Here is a 27,080-nt window from a genome sequence, read left to right as displayed (position 1 = left end):
GTGTCAACGGGTCGGTTCAGTCATTGACCCGTAATGTCAATGGGTTGGGTCAAGCCTTGACCCGAACTGGTGGGCGGGTCAGAAAAGGTCAACCCGAACCGTAAAAAAAACCAGTTCGGTTCGGTTCGGGTCACTGACCCGCCGACCCGTTAAGGAACCCTACACCCATTCAGTCTCTCAAAACTAAACAACGATGGTTATCCATATTTGCTCTTTTGTGTGACATCTATTCTATTATTTTTTAATTATTTCGTATATTCAAAATTATTTTAAATATCTTTAATATATTTTATTTATTAAAATCTTTTATTTCTTATCATTTATTATTAAATTTAACTTAGTCATTTTTTTTTATGATTTTTTTTTAAAATTTACCCTATTTTTTCACCCCTTCTAAATTAACTAGCCTTAGATATCCGTCTATATTTGTTCTTTTGTGTGACATCTATTCTATTATTTTTTAATTATTTCGTATATCCAAAATTATTTTAAATATCTTTAATATATTTTATTTATTAAAATCTTTTATTTCTTATCATTTATTATTAAATTTAACTTAGTCATTTTTTTTTATGATTTTTTTTTAAAATTTACTCTATTTTTTCACCCCTTCTAAATTAACTAGTCTTAGATATCCGTCTAAAACTACTAGGTCTCTTGCAGCACTATGATTTTTTTTACTTTGACTGGTGAGCAAAGGAGAAATGCCTCTGTTAGCAAGATGTTCACGCACAGTGCAAGGTTGCTGCTTCATAAAAAACAATTTGCCCTTGACAAGCTTAGTGCACTTTGCGCAATGGCAAGGACCGTATTGGTAAGAGATTGAGCCGGACATCTTAATTGAAGCGATAATTAAGTAAAGACTTTCAAAATAGAGGGAAAAAGTTAAAGAAGCTTTTTTATTTTTTGGACAACAAAAATAAACACCGAAAAAAGAGATGGTGATCTGTCTTTGATAAGCCATTAAGATGGTATAAGTGACAAGTGCATGATATGATTGATTCATCATTGAGTAAGCATTTGAATTAGGAAGCAAGCCAATATCCAAAAATAAGCTCAAGTATCCATGATGACGACACCATACTGAAGAAAAAAACGCATACTAAAAAAAGGGGGGGGAATAGGTGGGGTAAACATTGACCAATCACAACCGCAGCTCCAGAACATTGCAATGCAAAGCAGTTTTTACCGGTAAAAACGCTGGTAAATTTTTGTTAAATTTTACCGGTAAAACGGTAAAAACAGCTAATTATGTGTAGTGGCATATATCGAACCAATAGGGGCCAGGAGATATATCGCGATCTGACAGTTAGTTGTGTCCTCAATGGTCTAGTGGCTAGGATCCGACGCTCTCACCGTCGTGGCCGGGGTTCAATTCCCCGTTGGGGAAACTTTTTGATTTTTTGCGATCTCGAGCATCTAAACGCATTTATTTTTTGCACCTTCCAGAAAGTACACTTCTTTACGCACCTTCTGATACCACTTGCAACCCGGTATCTTCACAGGAATAGCACTTTTTTTTCGCCCTTCATTCCGCCATCTCGGAATCACCGACGACAATACCAACTTTCGCGCGCCCTATCGACGAACTCTTTCGTAAATCGACAGCGCGACTTAATTAATTATCATAGCTTATCCCGATCTCTCTCGAATCCTCGAACGCCGAACCGGTACAACCACTTCTGCGCATATCGACTTTTCGACATTCCCGCCTGGCAACACACTCTCTTGGCCATTGTTTATCAAAACCGAAAAAAACTTTTCCTGTGCCGCCACCCAAACAGCTCCAGCTTTAGACTACGCTCCCCTGTGTCACCGTCTGTGCCCCAATGCCCCCTATCGCCGTATCCATGGGCCTTCCTGTCACCGGTCATGCCGACTCTGAATACTTTCTTTGTCCAGTATGTCCTGACCCCGTCAAAGGCACCTATTTCACCAGCCGATCGCTCGCTCAGCATTGTACGAAAAAGCACCGCATCAAATGCACCGTTGTCTGGCACTGCTACGATTGTCCGCGCACTTTTGGTTCCCGCTCTGACTTTGTCCAGCATCCCTGCGTTCGAAACTTTTTTGAACCGCACGCTCTACGCATTCCGCCATTGCACCGCCCTGGTCCCGGTAATCTACCTATTGACGACTTCCCTGCTCCCACGACATCGACATCGTTTTCCTGTCCCGTCTGTCAACGACTATACAACAACCCCTCGCGCTTGCAAGAACACTATACAACCACTCACCACAAATTCTTGCGTATCGTCTGGACTTGCCCACGCTCCTGCGGCTTCGCTGATGTCGATAAGCTCAACTTTTCTCATCACCTCAGGTATGATTGCAACGGCGACCCAAACAACTCCGATGACAACGACACCCTGGCTTTTTGCCATGGTTGCGAGCAAAACTTCCCTCGTCACGAACTAGACTCTCACCGAGCTACCCATCCTGGTCTTATCGAGGCTATGGCGGGCGCCTGGCGTCTTCCCATTGCGGGTTCTGATCTCAACACGCTCAAAGAAGTCATTGGCGACGTCGGATGGGACCTACCAACCATCAAACAACACCTGCAACAACGACACATCTGGAAACATCCGAACATCGTCAACGCTGCTGTCTCCCAGCTCAAAGCTACACGTCAAGCCAATGAACCGGCCATCGCCTCTACTCCTCCCTCAACGGATGCCAATGAGACCGACGCTGCCACCATCATTGCTCAGCCGCGCTCATCTACCACTAATGTCGCCCCCACTGCTGATACTCTCGACGAAGCTGCCGCCGCTGATAGTAACCTTCTCGATAACGATGATGATTCAGTTGTAAACGATGCGATCTACGGCACGCCACCATCGACTTCACCGATCAGTACGCCTTTTAGGACTCCCGAATCCAGCCCTCGCCTTACAGCCAGTGTGCTTGGAAAACGGCCTATGGCCCTTCGCTCGCCTCAACCTGATTTCCAAGGACATCGTTGTCCTCGTGTCGCTAACATCGATGGAGCTCCAGTCCCTCGACCACCCCCGACCCCTGCCCGTGTGTCTACTGCTGATCCCGATGATTGTACGGATGCCTTTGCTAACCTTGCACCCCCAATCTCGGCCGATACTGCAGCAACTGCTCTTGCTATGCTTGCCAATATTGCCTCTCGTGCACCAGCTCCCAGTCCGCCACGTTGTCGCTCCATGACTCACATCTCAATGTCACCAACTCCTGAGCCATCGATCCCAGCAATTCCTTCCACCCCTCCTTCACCATTGGCTCTCGTCGCCTCGGAGGAAGTACCAGCTTCCCGCCCGGCTGCCGCCGATTATTTTTCTGACGACAACTCTGTCTCCAGCCTGGACTCTGATCTCGTTGCTGCTCTCCACAATGACACCCAACAACGACGCCTCCAACGCTCCCAGCCAAATAATCGCGCCATGTCGCCCGCATCCATAGACTCACGGCTTCAACAATGGCTCGACTACTCCAGACAGCCTGATGCTCCTTCTGCGCATGTCCCCACTGCTCTTGTTCCCGCCGCTGGCACTACCGTTTTGGCCACTTCTCTACCCACACCTATGAATTGCTCCACTGCTGAGACTCACGATGTTACTACTGAGCACATCCCCTCGATTGCACCCTCGCCCGCTGATGAACTCATGTCCTCTCCGATAGCTGCCCCCACTACCTTTTTACCATCTCATGCAGCTCCTTCGACTCTGATGGACATTGATGCACCTTCGATACAGCCATGGCGGCCCCACAATCCCGGGATTTACCCTCCTATCTCAGAAGTCATGTCCACTCGTGTTCCTCGTCGTGCGCTTAAATTGCCATACTTTCCGAACGTCGAAGCCAGAAAAGCATTAGAACTAACCATCATGGAACTCGTCGAGACCAATTTGATTTTACCTTCCGACTCTCACGACGACATTGATGCCAAAAACAATCGTTTCCACGATCGTTTGTACTCGCTTCTGGCGGACTATACACGTCCAACCCAACCACGTTCTGAATCCGATGGTTTACAAGCCATGACCGACGTCGATGCCATAACGGATCGTTTGAATAATGACCGCTCGCTTTCAGGCCCTGCACGACGCCGCTTGATCCGTCAATGCCAAAATATCCGAGCCGGTTCCGCAGCGACATCATTGTTCCATCGTTACCGCCACCGCCCTAAACAGACAATCGACCAACTTTTGGATCCGACCCCACCTGCTCGCTGTAGGCTCTCACCTGCTGACGTTCATGCTCATTTCGATTCGAAATATGGCGCAACATCCACCCACAACGACACTTCCGCATCGACGTTCCCTGAACCTCAACAACCCACCATCTCTCTCGGCACTATCACCGCGAGTATCATCGACGATGTCATTAAACATTTTAACAAAAACTCGTCGCCCGGATTCGATGGTATACCGTACAAGGTTTGGGGCCTTTTCCCTTGTCTCCGTCGCTGGCTATTGGCCATTTCGCAACGATGCTACGAACTTAGCTGGATTCCTACGCACTGGCGCTTGTCTCATACGATCCTCTTACCCAAGAAAGGTGACCTTACTGATGCCAACAATTGGCGCCCAATCGCACTCCAAAACTCAGCCGCCAAGCTTTACTCCGGTGCTCTTGACCGACTGCTACGCACGATCGTCGAACCCCGTATGCCTCACAACCAAAAAGGTTTCATGCGGACCCCTGGCTGTATCGAACATGACTACTATCTTCACGCCACCATCCGCCATGCACGCCGAACCGCTCTGCCTCTGTACGTTTGCTCGTACGATCTCAAGGATGCGTTTGGCAGTGTCTCCCATACTGAAATCCAACAGTCCCTTCGCTACGCTGGTCTCGATGACCGCTCGACCCGCATTGTTATGAGCTTGTACGATTCCATTGGCTGCTGGATTGCTACGCCTGCTGGCCCTTCACCGATTGTCAACCTACATCGCGGCACCAAACAAGGGGATCCCGCGTCACCCATAATTTTCTCACTCTGCTTGCTTCTACTCTCGCATCGACTCAACGCCTTATCGACACGAACAGATCTTCGCCACAATCACCTACTCCTTGCTGATGATCTCACAATCTTGTCGCATGACCCGTCCGAGTTTCGACGCTTGCACCGAACAGTGATCTCATTTATGGATGAACACGGCTACACTGTCAACGCCACCAAAACCTGCTTCTCTGGGACACTCCCCGATGGTCGACGAAACCGACGCCGCAATGATAACAACATCTTTCTTTCCTACCATGGTGCGAGCATTCCTCGTGTTGCTCTCACAGATGACTGGAAATATCTCGGTAACTCTGTTGGGCTCCAACGTTCTGGTCTCTTCCGATCCTATCGCCAGTTACTCGCCGACTTCAAGAAAGACATGACCATCATTGCTCGCTCAGGCTTACGTATATTCCAGAAACACCACGCTCTCAAGACCTTTATTCTACCGCGTATCGAATACTACATTCGTCTCAATGGTCTCGGGAACTACCAAGCCAACCAGTTCGGTCGTCTCCTTCGTCACACCATCTGCCACTACACCAAGATGCCGAGAAGCTCGTCTCGTGCGGCCTTTCACACACCCGTGGAAAATGGCGGCTTAGGATTCTATGATCCCGTCGACTGGGCAGCAAGCACTCAAGCCGCACATGTCGTGTGTCTTCTCAACTCGCGTGATCCAGCTGTCAGATCTGTTATTCGCCAGGAAATTCGCACGTTGCTTTCCATTCGTTATCATCCTCCTAACACTCGCGATACTGTGGATTTCCCTACGAACCAGCTCACGGACGAACACATCTTGGCCTACTTGCAAGGCAAATATGAGCACCTTAAACAACGCATCTATCGCGATACCGCCGACCCTACCGCCAACGTTGTCTCTGCGATTCGCCATATCGGCTGCGATATAGAACTCCTTTCGGATGATGATAACTCGAACACCACTAACTCTAACAAATTCAGTTTCATCTTACCAACGCCCACTCCCTCCAGCACTGACAACCGACGACCTATGAAGCGTACCACAATAGGGAAACTCAAACGACTTTGTCAACAGCGTCTCCTTGCCGAGTGGCAACGTCAACCTATCCAAGGCCATACCGTTTCCACCCTGCAACACCCTGCCTCCAACGCTTGGATCCGCACCGACGACCTGTACCCTGCCGCCTATAGCTTCGCCGTCAAAAGTCGACTGGATATGATGCCTACCAACGTCAACCGTATGCGCTGGCGCTTCCAGAGCAACGATAAATGTGCTGCCTGTGGCCGTGAAGAGGATATCCACCACCTCCTCTGTTTCTGTGGCGATGAACAATCGAAACGGGTGCAAACCGAACGTCATGACAAAGTGCTCAACCGTCTCGCCAGTGCTGCCCGTTACAACAACCCGGATGCGCTTATCACCGTCAATGCTTGCCCACCGCTGATCAACAGTGACCGTCTCCGCCCTGATCTTGTGATCGTCAACGTAACGGCCAAAACTGTCCTGATTTATGATGTCACCATCACTGCGCAAAGCGCCACACACGCCACGGCCGACTCCAACTGCTTCGACGCTGCTCGGGCGAAAAAGATCAACAAATACACACCCTTAAAACAGCTATATGTCGATCTTGGCTACTCGGTGACTCTCGATGCTTTCGTCCTCGGTGATGTCGGTGGTACTTGGGCCAACAACGACAAGATCCTTCGATCCCTAGGCTGCAAGGCTAAATACGCCCCTCGTCTCCACCGCTGGCTTGTTTGCGATGTTCTCCGTTTCGGCCATAAACTTTGGGCACAACGCTGCGCACGGACCTTCTCTGGACCTCGCCACTCCATTGGTGTTGCTACTGGCTCGAACTCTGTTCCTCTCCGTCGATAATGCTTTGTTTATCCCAGCTCTCGCTAACCACCTGCACTTAACATTTACTCTTCTATAGATTTCGCTCACGCCCTCGCGTCTCTCCAAGTTTCCTATCTTACCCACTGCTTTCTGCTCGTTCTTCTTCACACCCCCACATTCTGCCCATTCCCATTCCCGGTGCTAGGGCATCTGTCAATAGGCCTCTCTCTGGCAGGATCACCACATCCTTTCCTTCCCTCTCCTTGAGTTTTAGGTTTTTCATCACATAGTGCCGATCATTGACCAAATTTCCCCACGAATAATATTATAAAGGTTCAATTCCCCGTTGGGGAAACTTTTTGATTTTTTGCGATCTCGAGCATCTAAACGCATTTATTTTTTGCACCTACCAGAAAGAACACTTCTTTACGCACCTTTTGATACCACTTGCAACCCGGTATCTTCACAAGAATAGCACTTTTTTCGCCCTTCATTCCACCATCTCGGAATCCCCAACAACAACACCAACTTTCGCGCGCCCTATCGACGAACTCTTTCGTAAATCGACAGCGCGACTTAATTAATTATCATAGCTTATCCCGATCTCTCTCGAATCCTCGAACGCCGAACCGGTACAACCACTTCTGCGCATATCGACTTTTCAACATTCCCGCCTGGCAACACACCCTCTTGGCCATTGTTTATCAAAACCGAAAAAACTTTTCCTGTGCTGCCACCCAAACAGCTCCAGCTTTAGACTACGCTCCCCTGTGTCACTGTCTGTGCCCCAATGCCCCCTATCGCCATATCCATGGGCCTTTCTGTCACCGGTCATGCCAACTCTGAATACTTTCTTTGTCCAGTATGTCCTGACCCCGTCAAAGGCACCTATTTCACCAGCCGATCGCTCGCTCAGCATTGTATGAAAAAGCACCGCATCAAATGCACCGTTGTCTGGCACTGCTACGATTGTCCGCGCACTTTTGGTTCCCGCTCTGACTTTGTCCAGCATCCCTGCGTTCGAAACTTTTTTGAACCGCACGCTCTACACGTTCCGCCATTGCACCGACCTGGTCCCGGTAATCTACCTATTGACGACTTCCCTGCTCCCACGACATCGACATCGTTTTCCTGTCCTGTCTGTCAACGACTATACAACAACCCCTCGCGCTTGCAAGAACATTATACAACCACTCACCACAAATTCTTGCATATCGTCTGGACTTGCCCACGCTCCTGCGGCTTCGCCGATATCGATAAGCTCAACTTTTCTCATCACCTCAGGTATGATTGCAACGGCGACCCAAACAACTCCGATGACAACGACACCCTGGCTTTTTGCCATGGTTGCGAGCAAAACTTCCCTCGTCACGAACTAGACTCTCACCGAGCGACCCATCCTGGTCTTATCGAGGCTATGGCGGGTGCCTGGTGTCTTCCCATTGCGGGTTCTGATCTCAACACGCTCAAAGAAGTCATTGGCGACGTCGGATGGGACCTACCAACAATCAAACAACACCTGCAACAACGACACATCTGGAAACATACGAACATCGTCAACGCTGCTGTCTCCCAGCTCAAAGCTACACGTCAAGCCAATGAACCGGCCATCGCCTCTACTCCTCCCTCAACGGATGCCACTGAGACCGACGCTGCCACCATCATTGCTCAGCCGCGCTCATCTACCACTAATGTCGCCCCCACTGCTGATACCTTCGACGAAGCTGCCGCCACTGATAGTAACCTTCTCGATAACGATGATGATTCAGTTGTAAACGATGCGATATACGGCACGCCACCATCGACTTCACCGATCAGTATGCCTTTTAGGACTCCCGAATCCAGCCCTCGCCTTACAGCCAGTGTGCTTGGAAAATGGCCTATGGCCCTTCGCTCGCCTCAACCTGATTTCCAAGGACATCGTTGTCCTCGTGTCGCTACCATTGATGGAACTCCAGTCCCATGACCACCCCCGACCCCTGCCCGTGTGTCTACTGCTGATCTCGATGATTGTGACAATACGGATGCCTTTGCTAACCTTGCACCCCCAATCTCGGCCGATACTGCAGCAACTGCTCTTGCTATGCTTGCCAATATTGCCTCTCGTGCACCAGCTCCCAGTCCGCCACGTTGTCGCTCCATGACTCACATCTCAATGTCTCCAACTCCTGAGCCATCGATCCCAGCAATTCCTTCCACCCCTCCTTCACCATTGGCTCTCGTCGCCTCAGAGGAAGTACAGGTTTCCCGCCCGGCTGCCGCCGATTATTTTTCTGACGACAACTCTGTCTCCAGCCTGGACTCTGATCTCGTTGCTGCTCTCCACAATGACACCCAACAACGACGCCTCCAACACTCCCAGCCAAATAATCGCACCATGTCGCCCGCATCCATAGACTCACGGATTCAACAATGGCTCGACTACTCCAGACAGCCTGATGCTCCTTCTGCGCATGTCCCCACTGCTCTTGTTCCCGCCGCTGGCACTACCGTTTTGGCTACTTCTCTACCCACACCTATGAATTGCTCCACTGCTGAGACTCACGATGTTACTACTGAGCACATCCCCTCGATTGCACCCTCGCCCGCTGATGAACTCATGTCCTCTCCGATAGCTGCCCCCACTACCTTTTTACCGTCTCATGCAGCTCCTTCGACTCTGATGCACCTTCGATACAGCCATGGCGGCCCCACAATCCCGGGATTTACCCTCCTACAGTGGCTGAAAAAATTGTCCAAACCTATGCCAGTTTTTTAAGTTTTTATTCATACCGCAGCTTTTGCCATATGTATCGTCCGAATTTTTTTTTATATGAAAAGTACATTCTCTTCTCTACCTTGTCGCGAAATCTCGAAGATCGCATTGCAATTCATCGCATTGCATTCAGCATTTCAACATGATCGGTCGGTTTGGACAATTTTTTCAATAAATCTGAAAATAAGAAAAAGTGCTTTTTCAGCCGTTTTTCTTCCTTGCTGGTACGAAAAACGCTGGCGAAATAAAAATATCTTAATGGCAACGTCCTCTAAAAAATATACACGAAGCATTCCAGGCAGAATCGTGCAATTCATGAACGCCATTAGCTCCAGGTTGAATTTGGTGCATAATGGGCGGATCTGGGGGACCGCCAGCACACTGCATCTTTTTTTTGAGCACGTTTTTCATAGTACCGCGACTTATTTTTTATTCATAGAAAAAGAGAATTTTTTTCTCTACGCTGTGCCAAAATCCCGAGCATTTTACTCCAATTCATCCTAATGCCATTGCCAATCCCGCATGTGCTCTTCATTAAGAATGGTGCTCAAATGACATGAAAAAAAAGCAGCCGAAAAAGCCTGGGAAATAATGTTGCGGTGATCAAAAACCGTGCTGCCGTGCATTTTACAGCCTTTCGGATCATATTCAAGCTAACGAAAATGCTGGAAGAATAAAATCTGCTTACGCCATGTGGTCAGATTAACCTCATGCTTGTCATAAGCGCATCCTCCGCATTTCACTCATCATGTCAGATCATTTACCGGGAAATAGCCACAAGCCAGCAGTAATGACGTTCTTAAGGCTCTCACTATGCAAAAAAAGGCACCCGGAGGTTGTTAAGCTTATCAGGAGTACGTTGATCTGCTATAATGAGTGAAATGCGGAGGGTGCGCTTATGACAAGCATGAGGTTAATCTGACCACATGGCGTAAGCAGATTTTATTCTTCCAGCATTTTCGTTAGCTTGAATATGATCCGAAAGGCTGTAAAATGCACGGCAGCACGGTTTTTGATCACCGCAACATTATTTCCCAGGCTTTTTCGGCTGCTTTTTTTTCATGTCATTTGAGCACCATTCTTAATGAAGAGCACATGCGGGATTGGCAATGGCATTAGGATGAATTGGAGTAAAATGCTCGGGATTTTGGCACAGCGTAGAGAAAAAAATTCTCTTTTTCTATGAATAAAAAATAAGTCGCGGTACTATGAAAAACGTGCTCAAAAAAAAGATGCAGTGTGCTGGCGGTCCCCCAGATCCGCCCATTATGCACCAAATTCAACCTGGAGCTAATGGCGTTCATGAATTGCACGATTCTGCCTGGAATGCTTCGTGTATATTTTTTAGAGGACGTTGCCATTAAGATATTTTTATTTCGCCAGCGTTTTTCGTACCAGCAAGGAAGAAAAACGGCTGAAAAAGCACTTTTTCTTATTTTCAGATTTATTGAAAAAATTGTCCAAACCGACCGATCATGTTGAAATGCTGAATGCAATGCGATGAATTGCAATGCGATCTTCGAGATTTCGCGACAAGGTAGAGAAGAGAATGTACTTTTCATATAAAAAAAAATTCGGACGATACATATGGCAAAAGCTGCGGTATGAATAAAAACTTAAAAAACTGGCATAGGTTTGGACAATTTTTTCAGCCACTGTAACTACTACTTGTCGTATTATCCATCTTAGACTGGTGTTCCCAAACACGAATGATTGGGATCTAGACGTATTTCCATTCTGAGTGAGCTTCTCCATTAGAATTCCAATTGAGCCTCTACATCCATAACTTAGATCTATCGCCGAGATCAATTCATATGAGTAAAGCTGTCACATCACAGCATGTGGATCCTTCCTAATACTGTATATCTTATAACTGAGGACTGCTCACTGATAATTATTAATTCCGACTTAAGGCTAAACTTGATCAGTATTAAACTGGCGGCTCTATTACTTGTGTTTTTCATATTATAGCATGCTTTATTGCCGCTGTTATTTCATTAAAAAAAACAAGACATAATATTTCTCTATTTCTAAAATTTCATGATCATATTTGTATGGTAATATACTTTAGAGAGCGACAGTTTATAAGCTGTGATACTGCATGTCTAATATCATTGATGATCCTGAGCACAAATACTGTGGACCCATGATTACATACAGGTCTTTGCTTTGAGGACGTCAGCATACTATACTATGGAAGAGTGACTACTGTAGCTAGCTCTTGGAAGTCCGCTTATATTTTGCTCTTGTACTGTGAGGGCATAACTAGGCAATATGTACTGTACAGTAAGTCGCATGTCCTTGCTCCACACTTTGCATGGCTGTTTCTCGGAAAAAGCGTAAGAATTTCAGCGAACCTTTCAACCACGTTATATGTTGTTGATATCCTACACCATATGCATGGATCTTCAAAGATTCTGATAAAGCATACTTGGGTTGTTATTTGTGGTAATTGACACAACTGTGCATCTGGCTCATTCCATTCAGGCAGCTTCCAGCAACGAAGATAGTAAGAAAGACACCGTACAACAGCAGCCAAGCAACATGTTCAGTTGGTGTTTTGAAAGAGATACTTCTGACAAAGTATGTTACAAACCAATCATAACGTTTTCGCTACAATATTTTAATGGGAAGAAGGAGAATTTCATTGGATTTTCTGGTTCATCTTTTGACTATTTCAAAGGGTATTTAATACGAGAACACCACTCTATTTTACTTTATGCACCATACTTTATTGCTGTATCCGTCAACATTGATGGCCACATAATATAGGCATTTACCCGGTATCAGCATAAACCTGAGAGAATGACAAAGGAATCAGAGACTCAATGACAGAACCAAATGTCACTGACGCAATGCTGAAATATGAATCCTACTTCGATTTTTCACCAATCGACCAACAAGCATTTGACAAACCTCTTAATGGACTATTCAGTAAAAAACATGCTTTCGTTAATTTTTGAAGCTGGGAATACATGCAGATCCAAGCTATCGCAGAAGCAACCATAAGGAGAAAACGGCGTGAAGCGAGACAACGATGCTTCCATGAAGGGAAGGAGAAAACAGCTTTTTGATATTTGGACTCAAATTTTGTTACGGATTGGCTCGAGGTGCTGATGTTGAAAGGGGAGGTGCTGATGTTGAAAGGGATGGCGCATGTCCCCTCGTCACATACATGAGATCGGGTTTGCCACTTTGATTCAACACCTTTGGCGTTGCAAAGAATCCGAACTTGTGCTGTGGAACCAAGGTAACGGCATTTCTGTGAATTATGACATTATTTACAGATCTAACTTTTTTTTATTCCGCGCTCAGCGAAATAAGTACTGGGCTGTTCCTTTTCCATTTACTCTTTATCGTATGCCGTGGTGCCGATTCCACGTGGTCTGCCAGCTTCTTTCCGCATTTCTGAAGAAGGCTGTTTATCATACAAGGTCGCCCCTATCTTCAACACGTTAGATGTCTCCGACTGAGCCAATGTGGAGAAAGTCGTTGATAAATTATGGCAAGAAGCGGACAATAAAGATAAAAGCGTAAAGAACGTCAAAGGGGCTCTTATCCAAGCTTTCACCACACTTGCCAGAAGAAAAGACTTTTACCCCATTACGTACCTTCTGCGAACAACTAAAGACATACTAGTAAGCGCAAGAAAACGACTAGCGCATTTGCAGATGCGTGGCAACTGAAGTGCGAAAAGGAGAACGCCACGAACCAAGGCCTTGTCAACGGTGATAAGCTCTCCACTCTTGGCGCAATCAAATTCGGTAAAGAGATCGACAACCTTATCCATGAAGAAATAAATGACCAGGAAGACCAACCCGACATTCCCTCTACGGCAACTTCGTCCTGCTGAATGTGTTGACCTGATATCCAAATACATGACAATGAAGGAAGCAGACGGAGTCCAAATCGATTATTCAACGGTTGGCACAGAGATCAAGCATAAGGCATTGAAAATCTTTCGCCGATGGAAGAATGGCGAATTCGTCACCGATCAGGAATTGCATTGGATGTCATGCGGGCTATCATCCATATGGGATCTCACCGATAGTGAATTGGCGCAGGAATTTCTGGAGTGCAGCAAGGAGGACTTTGGGCGAGTCACAAAGTTTTTCATAACAAAATACAGATCCATACAATACCAGCCTCCGGCCATATTCAGTCAAACATTTGATATCGTTGCCTCACTCATTGACAAGGAGAATGACACGCGCAAGGCGATTGAATACATCCAAGATGTTAGAACAAGATGTGCTGAAGTGCAAAAGCTGCTACAAGTCATCCCAGTTGTTATTCACATCGTCGAATCCAATCGTTTCTTGCTTAAAAATGATAATGTTGATCGCATTACGGAGTACGATTTTATTATTCAAGTATGGGCGGCCATTGTTGAAGAGCCTTGTTGATGTCCATGGAATTTTACGTATGGAAGTTGGCGAGTCGAATCCAGCGCATGGTGTCATCGGCAGGAAGCGTACATACAGCGAAGCATGTGTCGGCTTCAAAGTGGATCTTCGACTGTTATACGATTCACGCCAAAACGAGCACGATCTGCTTTCTATGGAGGTCACCAAGGACGGTTCTGCCTCCAAGCTTTGTAAAGATGTATGCAAATTAATGCGCGAAGCAAAGGACAACCTTGATGATACGTTCCAGGATCTATTGAAAAGCAAAGCCTCATCTCTTCCCTCTGCTTGGTACATGCAAGCCAACGGATTGCACGCTCATCTTGGTTCCATCCATCTCGCAAAACCTGGACTTTACTTGGCAAGGCATGAAGGCAAACTTTGCTTTCCAAGGACGCTGTCGTCATTGTTGGATTTCAAAAACAGTGTGATTTTGTTGGCATCGGTTATATTCGATTTTGGAATAACTGCAATGATGATCCGCAAGTCAATAGACATGACTGACGATAACCGAGAGACGACGTTAAATAGTCAATTTGAGCGCGCAAAACCATTGGATGCTAATTCTCAACTGTCGATGGTGCGGCCAACATTTTACAATCCACCGAACTATGACTCGACTACGGCGGTTCTTCCAGTAAATTGTTCGGATCCAGTCACACCTCCTCACTATCACCTTCACCTTCCTCCCTTCAGCATAATGCCCATAATTACTCTGAACCTGACGAATTTGGCTGGGCAACTTTGGCTGATGGCAGTTTATATCATACTCTTACTGGTATCAAAACGGAACGACATCCTTTCGCGGAGCCTTGATCTTTTTTTTTTCTCTTTCAAAAACACTGCTCCGACATGCTGCACTTGGTTCTTTTATTACTTACTGAAATGAAGAATTTTCCCTGTATAATAACCAATCATGAAGAGGAAGAAGATGGTATCTTGTAATGATTTTTGTGAAAGGCCTTTTCTATAGCGATCCACATTGCTTCGAGCTTGGTATGCTGTGAATTGAATCTTCGCGTAAGCCGCATCAGTAACCGCCATTTGCTCATATCGCCGCCGTGAGATCGATAATATTCACGCAGTTTTCGCTGTACATGTTCTTTTTGATCGATTTCAGCCCCCTTATCTTCTGCAGGATCGGAATTGCAAAGAGCGTCGATATAGATCGGATATTGCTTGTTGATGTCTTTTCGAAATCGTATATATCTCTTTTGTTCTTGTTCGTGCTCTTTACACAGTTTTTCAAAATCTGTCTGAGATTGGATAACAGGTGGTGTATAGGGCCTATTCGACTCATCATCGGTGCTTTCAGAATCACTCGCAACTGTTTTGGGAGGAATTGCTCTTGCTAATAATATACAATTAAGTCAATGATTCAGCCAAACAACCTAAAATAGCCACTTCTGTGGTAGCTCGTTAATATACCTGATAATGTCCGCGATTGATTCGATGTGTGAATGCTGGCTTTAGTAGGCTGTGCGCATCTGATTTCCGAGTCTCGGTGGATTTTCGTGGTAGATGATGACGTTGGTATAGGTGAGTCTTTCTGACTCGCATTACTTGATGTTTTGGATTTGCTTTTCTCTGTCGATTTTTTGGCCTTCTTTGTTTCCCGTGGCTTTTCTTCGTCTGATCGATCCTGCCGTTTCAGAGATTCTTGCCCACTTGTACGACGTTGTGGAGGCGGTTGTATCAGATACTGTTGCTGATTTCGTGGTTTACGGGCAGGTGTAAGATTTGCACGCTCCGGCGCACTCCGTGGTAATTTCAGTAAATCGTACGCCTCTTCGGCGTTATTGGCAACAATTGCTCGTTCCTTGTCATCATACCGATTCCATTCCCAGATCCGAATTTCTTTGTAGATCTCTGGGCGCAAGCACCATTCGTTGTTTGCGCATACAGCCACCTGCAAACCAGTAAAGAAATATTCCATAATCAATCAACATGCTCCGAATATACAGCACTTCAAATTACCTTTTTCAGAATCGACATTAACTCTGCCGCAGTAACTTTAAGCATGTTCAACAGTTGCGAAAGAGCGCATGGACGTAGAGCAAGCAGATGAATCAAGCGATCGCGTAAAGTGGAAGAAGCGGACAGAGAAGGTGAAGAAGACGGTGCAAGATCGTATTTTGGTGTTGGTAATACGCTGGAAGGTTTTTGAACACGTTGCGCAGCTGGACGAAGGGAAGTAGGCGAAACAGAAGCTGCTCCTTGCGATTGACGTCTCGCATTCAATTTTTTACCGGAACTGGGCTGCAATGGTATGATATCTGGAACGTCTAGAAGCTCTGTTCGTCTAGCATTCTTATCTCGTTCAGCTGCTTCCGTTCGACTTCGCACTCTTGAAATGTCTTCTCTGGAAAGAACCTGCCGCATACAGGACCATTGTAGTACGTCGCCCACAAATGCAATTCTGTTCGATCCATTACGATTGTTGGATGCATAAATCGAGCCTGGAGCATTTCCCTCCAGCAGGCTTAAAGGGAAAGACTTGTTCCCGATCACCATAGTCTACTCAGTTCATTAGTAAGAAGTCCCCATCAAAGCACAAGACTATATCGCACTCATACCGATTTGTTATCTTCAACTTGAAGCGTTAGGTTCGAATCCGCTTGCCCTTTGCACATTTGCTCAAGCAAATTGAGAGCTTCACGATTCAAACGAAGCGCAATGGCCTTCTTTTGAGGTGGCATAATGGCTGGTAGGTTGACAAGAATACGGACAGACAAGACAAAGATTCGAGCCAACAGAAGTTAGATTGGAAAAGCAAAAGCCGAGAGGTCAAAGAATAGCACAGTGAATGGCAGACAGACAAGAGGGTCTTTGGTAGGGGCCCAGCCATTCGAATTTTTTTTATTTCCCAACACGGCCACCAAGTGGAGAACAGCTGGGTTCGGCAGTTTGAAATGACGCAAATTCGATAAAACATGTCGCCGACCATCATTACCCTATGAAGAGAAATCGATTCACTTTATATAGGAGATCATTTCCTATGAGCCATTCGCACAACAATTTACATGTAGCCTGCAGACTGAAAAACAACTTATAATAAAAGAGTGTGGAAGAATGAAGAAACCATTAAGTGCCCTGCTTCGTAAATACATGCAGTTATCACCATGGAAACTTACTAGCATCTTAAACTAAAGACGTTCTGGTTGTCTGGATATCTCCTAACTTAGATGGTACGTCTCTAAGTCGTTTTGCTTTGCAGTGTGGTATTAAAAGGTATATTTTCGTATGGGTATAGAATTATTGTCGCGATGCTGGTGGTATGTCCGTGGATAACAGACCGGTCTGTTAGATTGAGCGTTGTGACAAGTGCTAATCGTCCGAGTACTTGCAGAGTGCAATATTGAACGGACCTTCAATTGGATTTTACTACACCGCCGATAGGAGACCTAAACGAAGAAGGATTTATAACGCCTGAAGAAAGCGAGCAAGAACGCTGTTGCGTGTTATCCTATTTAGAACAAAGTTAGCTTTTCGGAGTGAAGACAGCGGTGTGATGTATCAGCTATGCAAAAGTGTAAGTTGCGCAAAATAATATATAAGTCTTTTACTCTACTTCGTAACATGTGTTGAGTACTTCAAAACAACATCTTTTTGAGATCATTGAACCAGACACTACAATATGAGAGAAATTACCAGACGAATATTTAGACCGAGCATTTTTGGTAGCTTGCTACTCATCCGCACTCCCCTTCTCTGGTAAAATAATCAGAGGTTCGACGGTTCTACACGCCCCTTGCTGACCTAGCGCTATCTATGTGTCCAGTTAATCTTCTTTTTCTTCCTGCCTGCCCTGCTTACCAAATGCTTTAAGAAGGTAAAAGAAAGGGAACTCTTTGTAAACTATCTGTGCAATAAAAATTGGTTTTCAGCAAGCCACTGCAGAATTTTATTTTTTTCATGGTCCTGACGAGAGCGACCTAAAAACGAAAAAAAGGAGACTCAGACAGCTTCATTTAATGGCTATCGAATTTACATGGATTAAAAATTGTTGTTGCTGAAGTAGATAGCCCAAAAATGGCATCTTAATCGGCACAACCACCCTTCTGTGAACTATCAGTCACTCAGTTATCCATCTTCACGCCTCTACCATCATTCTCAGTAAGAACATCGACCGAACACATGCATTTAAATATCCTCCCCATTTTATTCCTATCTAACTTCTTGTTGCTTGCCTGCAACTGGTGTCTATAAAACTTCATCCTTTTTCCTCACCTCTACACAGCTTGCCTTTAATAGATGATGACGTGCTTCAACCGGATAGCCAAATTCGCTTGTTAGCCGTGCAATTGCAGCGTCAGTTCCTTCGCCCTGCCTTTGAATGTGACCTTGATATCACTCCCACCCCTTCAACGCCAGGTATTGCTATTGAACCGTGCCCAAATTATCTGTCTTTGCATAATTTTTGGTGGTCACCGAACCTCGCCCAACGCAACTCGTCCACTACGTAACCAATCTTCCACTTCTCTGACGTTGCTCTCATTTGATCTGCAATACAGTATTTACAGCTTTGCTTCCTCTCCTGATGACTTAGTCCCGTCGGTGGAAATTTCAGCACAAGAATGTAATCAGGAACCAATTAGCCACATCAGTCAAAGATATCGACCGTAAATCCTTGCATACATCTTATTACAAATCCGCCAACAGGACTTTGATAAGCTTCGAAGCTCTCTCAATCCTCCAGTCCTTCTCTTCGCTCGTCGCCCCCACATAGAATTGGTCCAATTTTCCTTCTGATGATGCCCAACCACGACACAGTCGTTCATCCGCTCCCGGTAAACCACGCCTATGCAATTGTGGCTTCACCAACCAATATCTTGTTTAAATCTTTCGTCTCGGCCTATTTGTCTACCGCACCCCGACTGTAGTAGACAATGATACCTTCTTAACAGTTGCCAAGCAAAGCTCTCACATAATGCTGCCCTACGTCTCTGGTCACATAATTGGCTCATTATTTCTCTCTTTCTTCTTGGACTTGACAATCTAATTCATCCTGCTTCGACTCATGTTACTTCGCCTGCTCCTGGCACGATTTCAGCGTTGAATCATCAAAAGGCTCTACCTATCCCAGCACCTTTTGCCCGAACTAGTCGCCATCATTTCATATTTTGTTTACACCTTTCCTCTCGGCTTATTTCTCTCCTCCTGGGCCCCACTCCCAATGTAAGGGACTATCTCCTTAACAAATTGCCAAGCAAAGCTCCCCATCGTGACGACCACTCTGTCCATCGCTTCTGGCAGCATAACTGGCTCATTCTGTCTCTCTTTTTGATCGAAACTTGACCAGTTCATTCATCCGTTCCCGAGGATGATTTGGCTCATTTTGCTCCCCGGCTCTCAGTACTGCTTTCCTACGTTTGGCTCATCCCATCGAACGGCTTTTGATAGTCCAGCACCTTCCTTTTCTTTTCTTCGGTTTCTTTCTTTTTTCCTTTTGTTTTTGCTCTTATTTTCGCATACCTGCCGCTCTACGCTTCCTGCACGCAATTTTACCCTTGTTCTCCGCAAGTGGTTTTTTTTACAGTAGCACTATTTCCCAAAGATCCAGGGCGAGCAATAGTCCGCAACGAATGTGTGTTCACTCACCCTTTAAATAAAGAAAATCCTTTTACTTTTTTTTTTTTTTATCTCAACACCTTTTTCCTTTTTTAATGAATATTTTCCATTGGATCGCAGGGCCAACAATAATCCGCAATGGATGCGTATTGTCGTGGCTGAAGCGGACAATACGAAATGGTAATCAGCTTAGCATCTTCCTTAGTACAACATCCTTTTATCGAAGTTTTAGCCGCTCAGCTCTCTATCCTCACGCCTCAGCCATTACCGCTTTAAGAACATAGACCGAATAAGCACATATAAATATCCCCTTCCAATTGACAAAATAAAGAGTCGTCCTTCCTATATTTAGTCCTCTTGTTTCCCACTCTGGTGATCTTGTCGGTATATTAGATCCGAGTGAAGTACGACAGTTGACTCACTCTTAGTAAAAGAAAAGTAAAATAAATAAAAGAAAAGGCTTTTATTTTACTTCCTCCTCCTATCCGCCCGTAGAACCTTAACATTAAAAATGGCGTTTCAAGATTTGCTGGATCTATTCCGGATACTGATTCCACGGACAATAGATGAAGGAATAAAATAGAATTGGAGGATAGATAATTGATGATCTTTATTCGTTTTGATCGAGGGGATATTTAGATTTTTTTGGGTTATCTATAATAATTTCGTAATAATGTCAGATTTGAGTACTCCTTTAGAGTCCAGTTTAAATCTGTAGTTGATTGTTTTTATTTCTACCATAACATGGTCATATTTATATTTTCTACAGAGATACATCTTTCTATGTCAACCGTCTTCAGGAAGGTTCTCGCAGACTTCCTGCAAAAGTTCCAGAATTATTCCGAAACATGGCAAATCAAGAAGTTTCCGGACCACTTTAATGCTGAACGGATTCGGCCTATAGTTCTTCCGTTTTCCAGGCAATACCTTTGGTGGTATGCCTCGTTCATCCATTGGTCCTTCATACCTTCTCGAAGCTTCCTCCAGACACCAATCTGCGGACGAGCCAATGCGCTACCTTCCGTATTTGCTAAACTTTGGTATAGCAAATCTAATCGGTGCAAAAGAAGAACCGGCGTAACTAACAATAAGGCTTCGCAGGGTATTTCGGTTCTGAATGCTCAGCCTTTCAGCCGAGCTGTTCGATAAAGGAAACGCTTGCTTGAAGGTGATCAAAGCGTCATTACCAAAAACGAAAGTGTTGCAGCTGTCGTAGCCTTTTTGATGCTCAACCAATCATTTTGGGGTTTCCCCTTTTGGCAACCATTACATCACGATCGGCCAACAATCCCTTTCTAGAAACCTCGTCAAGAAGTAGGGCTAAGCATGATACGTCATAAGCGTAACCTTCCCTTTCTGTACCCCATGCTGTCATCGATAGTTAGAAGACCCAAAGTATAAATATCCACGTACACCAAAAGAATATAAAGATCATCTTATCTTCCCATATTCTTACTGTCCTTGTCTACCCTAATCGTATATCTGGCCATTGGAATTCCAGCACAGAATATTGACGACGACACAGCGAACGTCTTAGGAAATACAAAAAAATAAAAGCAAAAAATACGAGGCTACCAGGGGTCGAACCTGGAATCTCCTGATTCGTAGTCAGGCGCCTTATCCATTTGGCCATAGCCCCTTACATTTTTGATGCGGCCTGTTGTGGATGTTCCGGTCGGCCTTTAAAATATTGGTCCGGAGTTGGCTGTCCGGCATGCGGCCCGGAATTTGCGAATGTAAATTTTAGCTTAAATCGAATTGATCGTGCATTGTGAATAAATCGACTCTTCTTTGAGATCTATTTTTTTGGGGGCCTTACGTTTATTTCGTGCTGACAGCAGACTTATTGACGACCCTATTTCTAACATTATATTGACTTTGACTGTCACGGAAATATACCTGGATTGCAGTATCAGAACGGCAATAAGGAGTATTGTCAGAACGGTACTGATCGTATATTTTTGCGGAAAGGCGGAACCCGTGCAACGACCTTCACTGTTTTATTTTACCTTGATCATATCTGTACCGCGGGCTCTATCGCTTACCACTCATTCCCCGATCCCTATTTTCGTTCTTCTTTAATCGCCAGCCACTTACCCGTATCATTTTTTGCGTAAACCAAAGTTGTACAAGCCTCGGCCGACTGCCTTTTTCGGATTTCCCTTGTTCTGGTTAATTTCTGTGGTTGCCTGAATTCGTTGGTCTTTTCCCTTTCTTTTGGTGTTTCTCCCGTGGTGCTATGATGTTTGGGCGATGAAATATCGATCGATTTGTCGGTTCCTTCTTTTTCAGAAGCGGAGTGTGAATTGGAAGTCCCGTTCGATTTTTCGTGAAGTTCGTTTAACGATCTGAAATTATCTTATGATTATTACACGTTCTGACGATGACTCAAACCATGATTATTTCTATTGTTCTTACATATTATGTAATTCCTTAGTTAAGAAACTATAGTCCGGTGAAAGTACTTAAATGTCTTTTAGAAATTTCTGTATCTATATCCTTAAGCTTTTGTCTTTTGATCTCTTATTTTGGGAAGACATCTTTTCGAAGATACACTTTGGACTAGCGCCTACATTTTTGAAAGTCTCTTTGGAATAGTCTGATAGTTTTTACAGTTGGCTATCACCTTATTCGGATTTACGGTAACAAGAAGTTAGTATTTGGAGAAAGAACCATGGAAGTTCTGAAGCTAATCTTCTCTGTTCTGAATATTCTTTCTTTGGGTTACTCTTGCATTAATTTGGTTACCACTCTCCCACCACACTTCACATTTTGTCGAGTTGAAAAACATTCTAGTTCTGCAAACGCGATCACGTGACCACACAATCATGTGATTGTCCCGTGACGTAAGAAGTATTCATCCGTTGCTGTGCTCAGGCAAAAAGCGCAATTTCTCAACATTCTTTGAATGAAATCGCTTAATCAGAAAACCCTAAAGTTTCCATTTTGGTGGAATTCTCTTTTCACTTGCAATGTTTCTATTTCGCTTATCAAGGAAAAATAAAATAAAAAACGATGATCATTACCGTAACCTGGGAATCGATCAAATTACCAAAAAAGCAGTCACTCACATTGGCCGCGCGCCTATATCGAACCAATAGGGCCAGGAGATATATCGCGATTTGACATTTTTGTGAAATTAAATGTACTATCACAAACCAAAATCTAAAAAACGGAATTTCGACCGAAGCACACAAGATAAGAGAAGAAAGAATGTCGCAGTCATTTAAAGGAGTATTCAAAAGCAGATGTACAAAAGTTATAAAAAAGTGGAAGATGTTGCGTCTGTTCATAGTTTGCCGATTTTGATTATCTAAAGTCTGAGTTTTTGGCTGCATGCCTGAGTCTTTTTTTTTTTCTTGATTGGTTGAAAAGTTCTGATATTGCTTATTTCCAAGTTTATATAGGTTAGTTGTATGAATATTCTGCTGGGAAATAAGTATCAATCAAACTTGTAAAATAAATCATATGATCTTTTATCTTGAAAAGCTCATAGCCCTTAATATATTTCTCTGTAACCCAGTAGTAGCAGCAGCAGCAGCATCCGGTTGCATCCTGGTAACCGAACCTGATATCACGGCAGCACCTGGCGCTACAATTTGTTAATCAGCTTTTTCAAGAGGCACCATTATGAATTTTTTCAGCTGATGCCAGTGGGGTTGCTGTGCCAAACAGACATCAAGATACTTTCCGATATAACTGGGATATTAAAGGGCTGCTTTCGGAAATCGATCTAATTTATTTCACTCTCGTTCTAAATTATTTCTATTTTATTACTTATCCTTCTCTGGTCCTAAGGGACAATCTCCTATGCTGGTTAGCGTTTGTCGCGAAGCGTATTTCTGCATCTAAAAAGTTTGGATCCTAAAACCTCACGATAATATTCGTTTTCCAACCCCCACCATTTTTGAATTTTCTTCAGCCCCTTTATTGCGAATTAAAAAAATAACCCTGCTATACAAAGAATCAGAGCAATTGTAATACATTAGCACGATCTACCACAAATGAGAAGAGGTTGGGATTAAGCAAAGAGCGGAACTAGAACTGGAATTAATTGCGTCGATTGCTTCCTATTGTCGAACACATTAACTTTGTTAAAATCTGCCACTCACGTACGGCACGTATCATTTTTAGGAGACACCGCGTTGGATGTGGCCGGCTGATCTTGGCGACCAAGGTTAGAGCAGAAATTGGTTGGCCGATCATGATTCGGAACCGTCGGCCATAACTTCGACTAGGCGTGACAGAGCGACTTTATCTAATTTTCCCTCAGGTTCGTTGGTTCCCCATATACCACGTACGATTATTTATGAAAAGTGGTTCCACAGCAGGTATCATATGGAAGGCTATTACGGATGTGAATTCTCGACTGGGTAAGCCCAAACAAGATTGCAATTTGTCGTTTGCTGCTATGGGAATCTTTTTCAGAAAAAGCAGAAGTTAAGCTTTGTTGTTAAAAAATTTTCAGAATACTCTGACCTTCTGTATGACGGCATACTGTATTACGATCGATCAAGGTTCTTTGAATACATTGGTAACTGGCTTATTATCCCGCATCTACCAATTTTCTGAAGGCGCTTTGAATCAAAAATGTTGCTTGACTGGATTCAAATGTTCCGACCTTTCATTAAATCCAAAAGCTTAGCTTTTATGCTGCCTGAATAAATATCCAATAGCATATCGTAGCTCAGATGTGTACGCAGGAAGACCATCATTTCCGAGTATGCTGAAAGTTTCAATTATTCACTTCTTTTGGGGACAACGCCTTTCAGGCTGATGTTAGAAATAAAGATATTCTCGAAGCTGGAAATGCCCCTTGGACTAATAGGTGATTGCCCCGTTCTGGAAAGGATATCGACAGAATCGATACAAAATAGCACAATGAATAGTCTTTTGCCAAAAATATGTGAACAGCCGTGGATAAGACTCATACCAAGCAGGATAAGGAGATTGAAAACATCTCGAAGCCTTGTAATGAGCTCGCATAATTGACAAAGTATTGAACTGTCGTGGTTCTGCTCATACACACATCGTTTTACAGCGCTTTTGACGTGCTTCTCCCATCATTTGCTGGAGAAGAAGTGAAAAAACGCTGAGACAATCATAGCTATGACGCAACCATTCGTACACCTTCTTCCCCCGGCATCACCTTTAGAATCCATATCTTTCGAGCGCAATATCCCCTTCCGGATGATGAACGATACTAAACATTGTGGCACGAGATCATTCGTACAGGAAAATAACCATCTCTTTTGTTGTAATATTGGTTTATGAATGCGACAGGGGGCTTTACTTTTCTTGATTATTGGTTATCATGCCTAAGCAGTCGGTTTTTGTTTTTCAAATCGTACACCGGGCACGTTGGAAGGATGGAAGACGCGCTATAACATGAAGAGAATATGGTAAGTCATGATTTGCATACCAAGACAAAGAGAGATCTTCATTATCACAATACCTGTGCATCTGCGTAGGCAACACCAAAGCCCCAGCCTGTAGAGATGGCAATGGGCCAGCTACGTTCTACGATTGTTCCGTCAATACAAATGTAAGCTTTTTAACTTCTGTAATGTGGACTCACTCTTGAAAAATAATGCTGACAAGACAATACCGGCACTGAGGCCGAGACCGGTCTTGACCACAAAGTTGCTAATAACGTGGTCCCACTATCACAGTTGCATGAGGAGAATGACTCGGTTAAATTCAAATTTGACAGACGCATACCTTTTGTGACAGAAGTTCTTCACTTGCAAATTTCTTGTCAGTCGACATTGTTTAACTTATTGAACTGAAGAAAAAAATAAATAATAAAGTCGCGCCGAAAAGAACTGGGGAACGGCCAAAACATCCTTTGATGGTGTCTCACGTGGTGACTTGCTTTTCTCAGAATTTCCATCTCAGACCGACAACTGCCGTCCGTGCTCAATTCTTACCAGGAACAAAGGTCTATAAAAAAATGAACTCATATGGAAAGACGATCTCTGGGATAGGCGAATTTCGATAATGGCTATTTCTATTAGGGTCATGAAGCGTAATATGCTGAAACCATTTCGCCAACCTGTATTTATGTGTTCGCTTCTGATGTTTTTTTTTGCGCCTGCAGAAAGGGCATCTGATTTCACATTGACTCACCATTTTTATGCAGGACATCCCACTACTTTCGCATTGCTCATAGGATACGTCAAAGATAATCTAGGGTTGACTGTGATAGAAAAAAAAAGCTGCAACTTGGAGTTCTTGCAGGAGCCTGTTGCCATCTTTGGGACAAACCTGTCAAAATTCAACCCATCTTTGGAAATTTTTGTTTCAGTAAGCACCTTGTCAATGAGTCCGCCCGCAGCTTCCGGGTAGTATTGATCCATCCGTTCGTGAATGTATTATTGCAAACCATCAAATTCTGATCATAATCAAACATTCTTATACTTCAACATGAGTTTCAACTGCAAAGAAACATTTCACGGCCTCGAATATCCGTTTAGAAGATCCTGCTTATCGAAATGAAAGGCTCGTTTGGAGATTTTTCTGTGCAATTCCGGCAAATTCTGTAAAGCACAGCAAGTATTATGATTCACATGATCGTTAGACTCTTCCGACTGTCTCTGATTTCCATTCTGGCCCTCCACCCATACCCAGTTGCGAAGTTCTTGAAAACCGCAAATGCTTCCGGGCATCTTTCTCGGCAGTCTCGTATCGGAGATTTCTCATTCCGTTTAGCTTTTACTTGATAAGAAATGGTTGAAATACTTTGCCGTGGTAAATACGTCAATAAAATTTCATGGTTCTAGCGATTAGATACAAGCCGAGTGTTAACTGAACTTATGGAGGTATGGAGCTCGTAAAGCGAAGAGCAATCTGATGACAGTGTGTCATTCATCACAGACATCTATCCTTCGATTGGGCAATGCATTCAAAAATCTCAGGCTTTTTGGTGATCGGCTCGCGAACATCGAACATATTTTTGTACACTACCGTACAACACCGCGGATTTGTTTTACTGTGGCATCTTGATCGATGTACTTTCACTGTTTCCTGGATGATTGCCGGAGAATTCTATGATTTTATTCAGTCTAAGTGCCCACATGAGTAAGCAGATCCCGAAAGTATTATTCTGTCATGTCTTACTATGCCGCTTCGTCTGTATCATGTTAACATTGCGGACAATTCAGTGTAATGAATGGATATTTGCATCGAACAAAAGCCTCGAGAACGAGAAAGCACTCACGCAAAAGGTCGGAGGTATCGGTATTTCGATCATCACATTTACAGCAATTAGCTACTTAATTTGCAAGGGCAGCCCATTTCCAGCCGAGGTCTACAAGAAGGGAAAACGTATGAAGCCCGACGGACCAGGTATGATGTGTGTGGTTGCAACAATCTGCATTCAGACCATGCTGCTCCTCAGCATCGTTATTGGAGCGAAAACTTGATATTTACCCCAGCTAAAGATACTGCTTCATGCGATTCTCAGTTTGGGATGGACATATGCACATGATACGAAACCGTCTCTTTTAATGAAAAACGAACATATCGCAGACAAGCTTGCTTTTTTTT

The 27,080-nt window shown here is 44.3% G+C and overlaps 6 protein-coding genes and 2 non-coding genes across 8 annotated transcripts; 5 read left to right on the top strand and 3 right to left on the bottom strand.

Annotated features, from left to right (window-relative positions):
• Window positions 1-1,318: 1,318 nt before the first annotated feature.
• BYT42DRAFT_t152 lies at window positions 1,319-1,390 on the top strand. The gene has a single exon. It is a non-coding gene; the product is annotated as a tRNA-Glu (tRNA).
• A 6,200-nt stretch (window positions 1,391-7,590) lies between these two features.
• BYT42DRAFT_618555 (uncharacterized protein) lies at window positions 7,591-8,766 on the top strand (the record flags this gene model as incomplete). Its single annotated transcript, XM_051572300.1, has 1 exon — window positions 7,591-8,766. The coding sequence occupies one exon, from the start codon at window positions 7,591-7,593 to the stop codon at window positions 8,764-8,766; it is 1,176 nt and encodes a 391-aa protein (XP_051418735.1).
• Window positions 8,767-8,883: 117 nt separating this feature from the next.
• Window positions 8,884-9,558, top strand: BYT42DRAFT_618554 (uncharacterized protein; the record flags this gene model as incomplete). Its single annotated transcript, XM_051572299.1, has 1 exon — window positions 8,884-9,558. The coding sequence occupies one exon, from the start codon at window positions 8,884-8,886 to the stop codon at window positions 9,556-9,558; it is 675 nt and encodes a 224-aa protein (XP_051418734.1).
• Window positions 9,559-13,369: 3,811 nt separating this feature from the next.
• On the top strand, window positions 13,370-14,777 carry BYT42DRAFT_649103 (uncharacterized protein; the record flags this gene model as incomplete). The annotated part of the gene is made up of 3 exons (XM_051572756.1): window positions 13,370-13,909; window positions 14,025-14,598; window positions 14,658-14,777. The coding sequence occupies exons 1-3, from the start codon at window positions 13,434-13,436 to the stop codon at window positions 14,775-14,777; spliced, it is 1,170 nt and encodes a 389-aa protein (XP_051418733.1). The 5' UTR covers window positions 13,370-13,433.
• Window positions 14,778-14,875: 98 nt separating this feature from the next.
• On the bottom strand, window positions 14,876-16,660 carry BYT42DRAFT_618552 (RNA polymerase II elongation factor ELL-domain-containing protein; the record flags this gene model as incomplete). Its single annotated transcript, XM_051572298.1, has 4 exons — window positions 14,876-15,312; window positions 15,390-15,870; window positions 15,939-16,478; window positions 16,538-16,660. The coding sequence occupies 4 exons, from the start codon at window positions 16,658-16,660 to the stop codon at window positions 14,876-14,878; spliced, it is 1,581 nt and encodes a 526-aa protein (XP_051418732.1).
• Window positions 16,661-21,098: 4,438 nt separating this feature from the next.
• BYT42DRAFT_t151 lies at window positions 21,099-21,171 on the bottom strand. Its single transcript has one exon. It is a non-coding gene; the product is annotated as a tRNA-Arg (tRNA).
• A 3,679-nt stretch (window positions 21,172-24,850) lies between these two features.
• Window positions 24,851-25,301, bottom strand: BYT42DRAFT_618551 (uncharacterized protein; the record flags this gene model as incomplete). The annotated part of the gene is made up of 4 exons (XM_051572297.1): window positions 24,851-24,913; window positions 24,988-25,052; window positions 25,111-25,195; window positions 25,254-25,301. 4 exons carry the CDS (start codon window positions 25,299-25,301, stop codon window positions 24,851-24,853), a joined length of 261 nt encoding a protein of 86 aa, XP_051418731.1.
• A 178-nt stretch (window positions 25,302-25,479) lies between these two features.
• On the top strand, window positions 25,480-26,284 carry BYT42DRAFT_589017 (uncharacterized protein). Its single transcript, XM_051570318.1, has one exon. It carries the CDS (start codon window positions 25,533-25,535, stop codon window positions 25,878-25,880), a length of 348 nt encoding a protein of 115 aa, XP_051418730.1. The 5' UTR covers window positions 25,480-25,532; the 3' UTR covers window positions 25,881-26,284.
• Window positions 26,285-27,080: the final 796 nt, after the last annotated feature.

Source organism: Radiomyces spectabilis (assembly GCF_025331425.1).
Source record: "Radiomyces spectabilis strain NRRL 2753 chromosome Unknown BYT42scaffold_17, whole genome shotgun sequence".
NCBI classification, from domain to species: Eukaryota; Fungi; Mucoromycota; class Mucoromycetes; order Mucorales; family Radiomycetaceae; genus Radiomyces; species Radiomyces spectabilis.
Note: the sequence above shows the minus strand (reverse complement) of the source record. Positions and strands in the feature narration are given on the sequence as shown.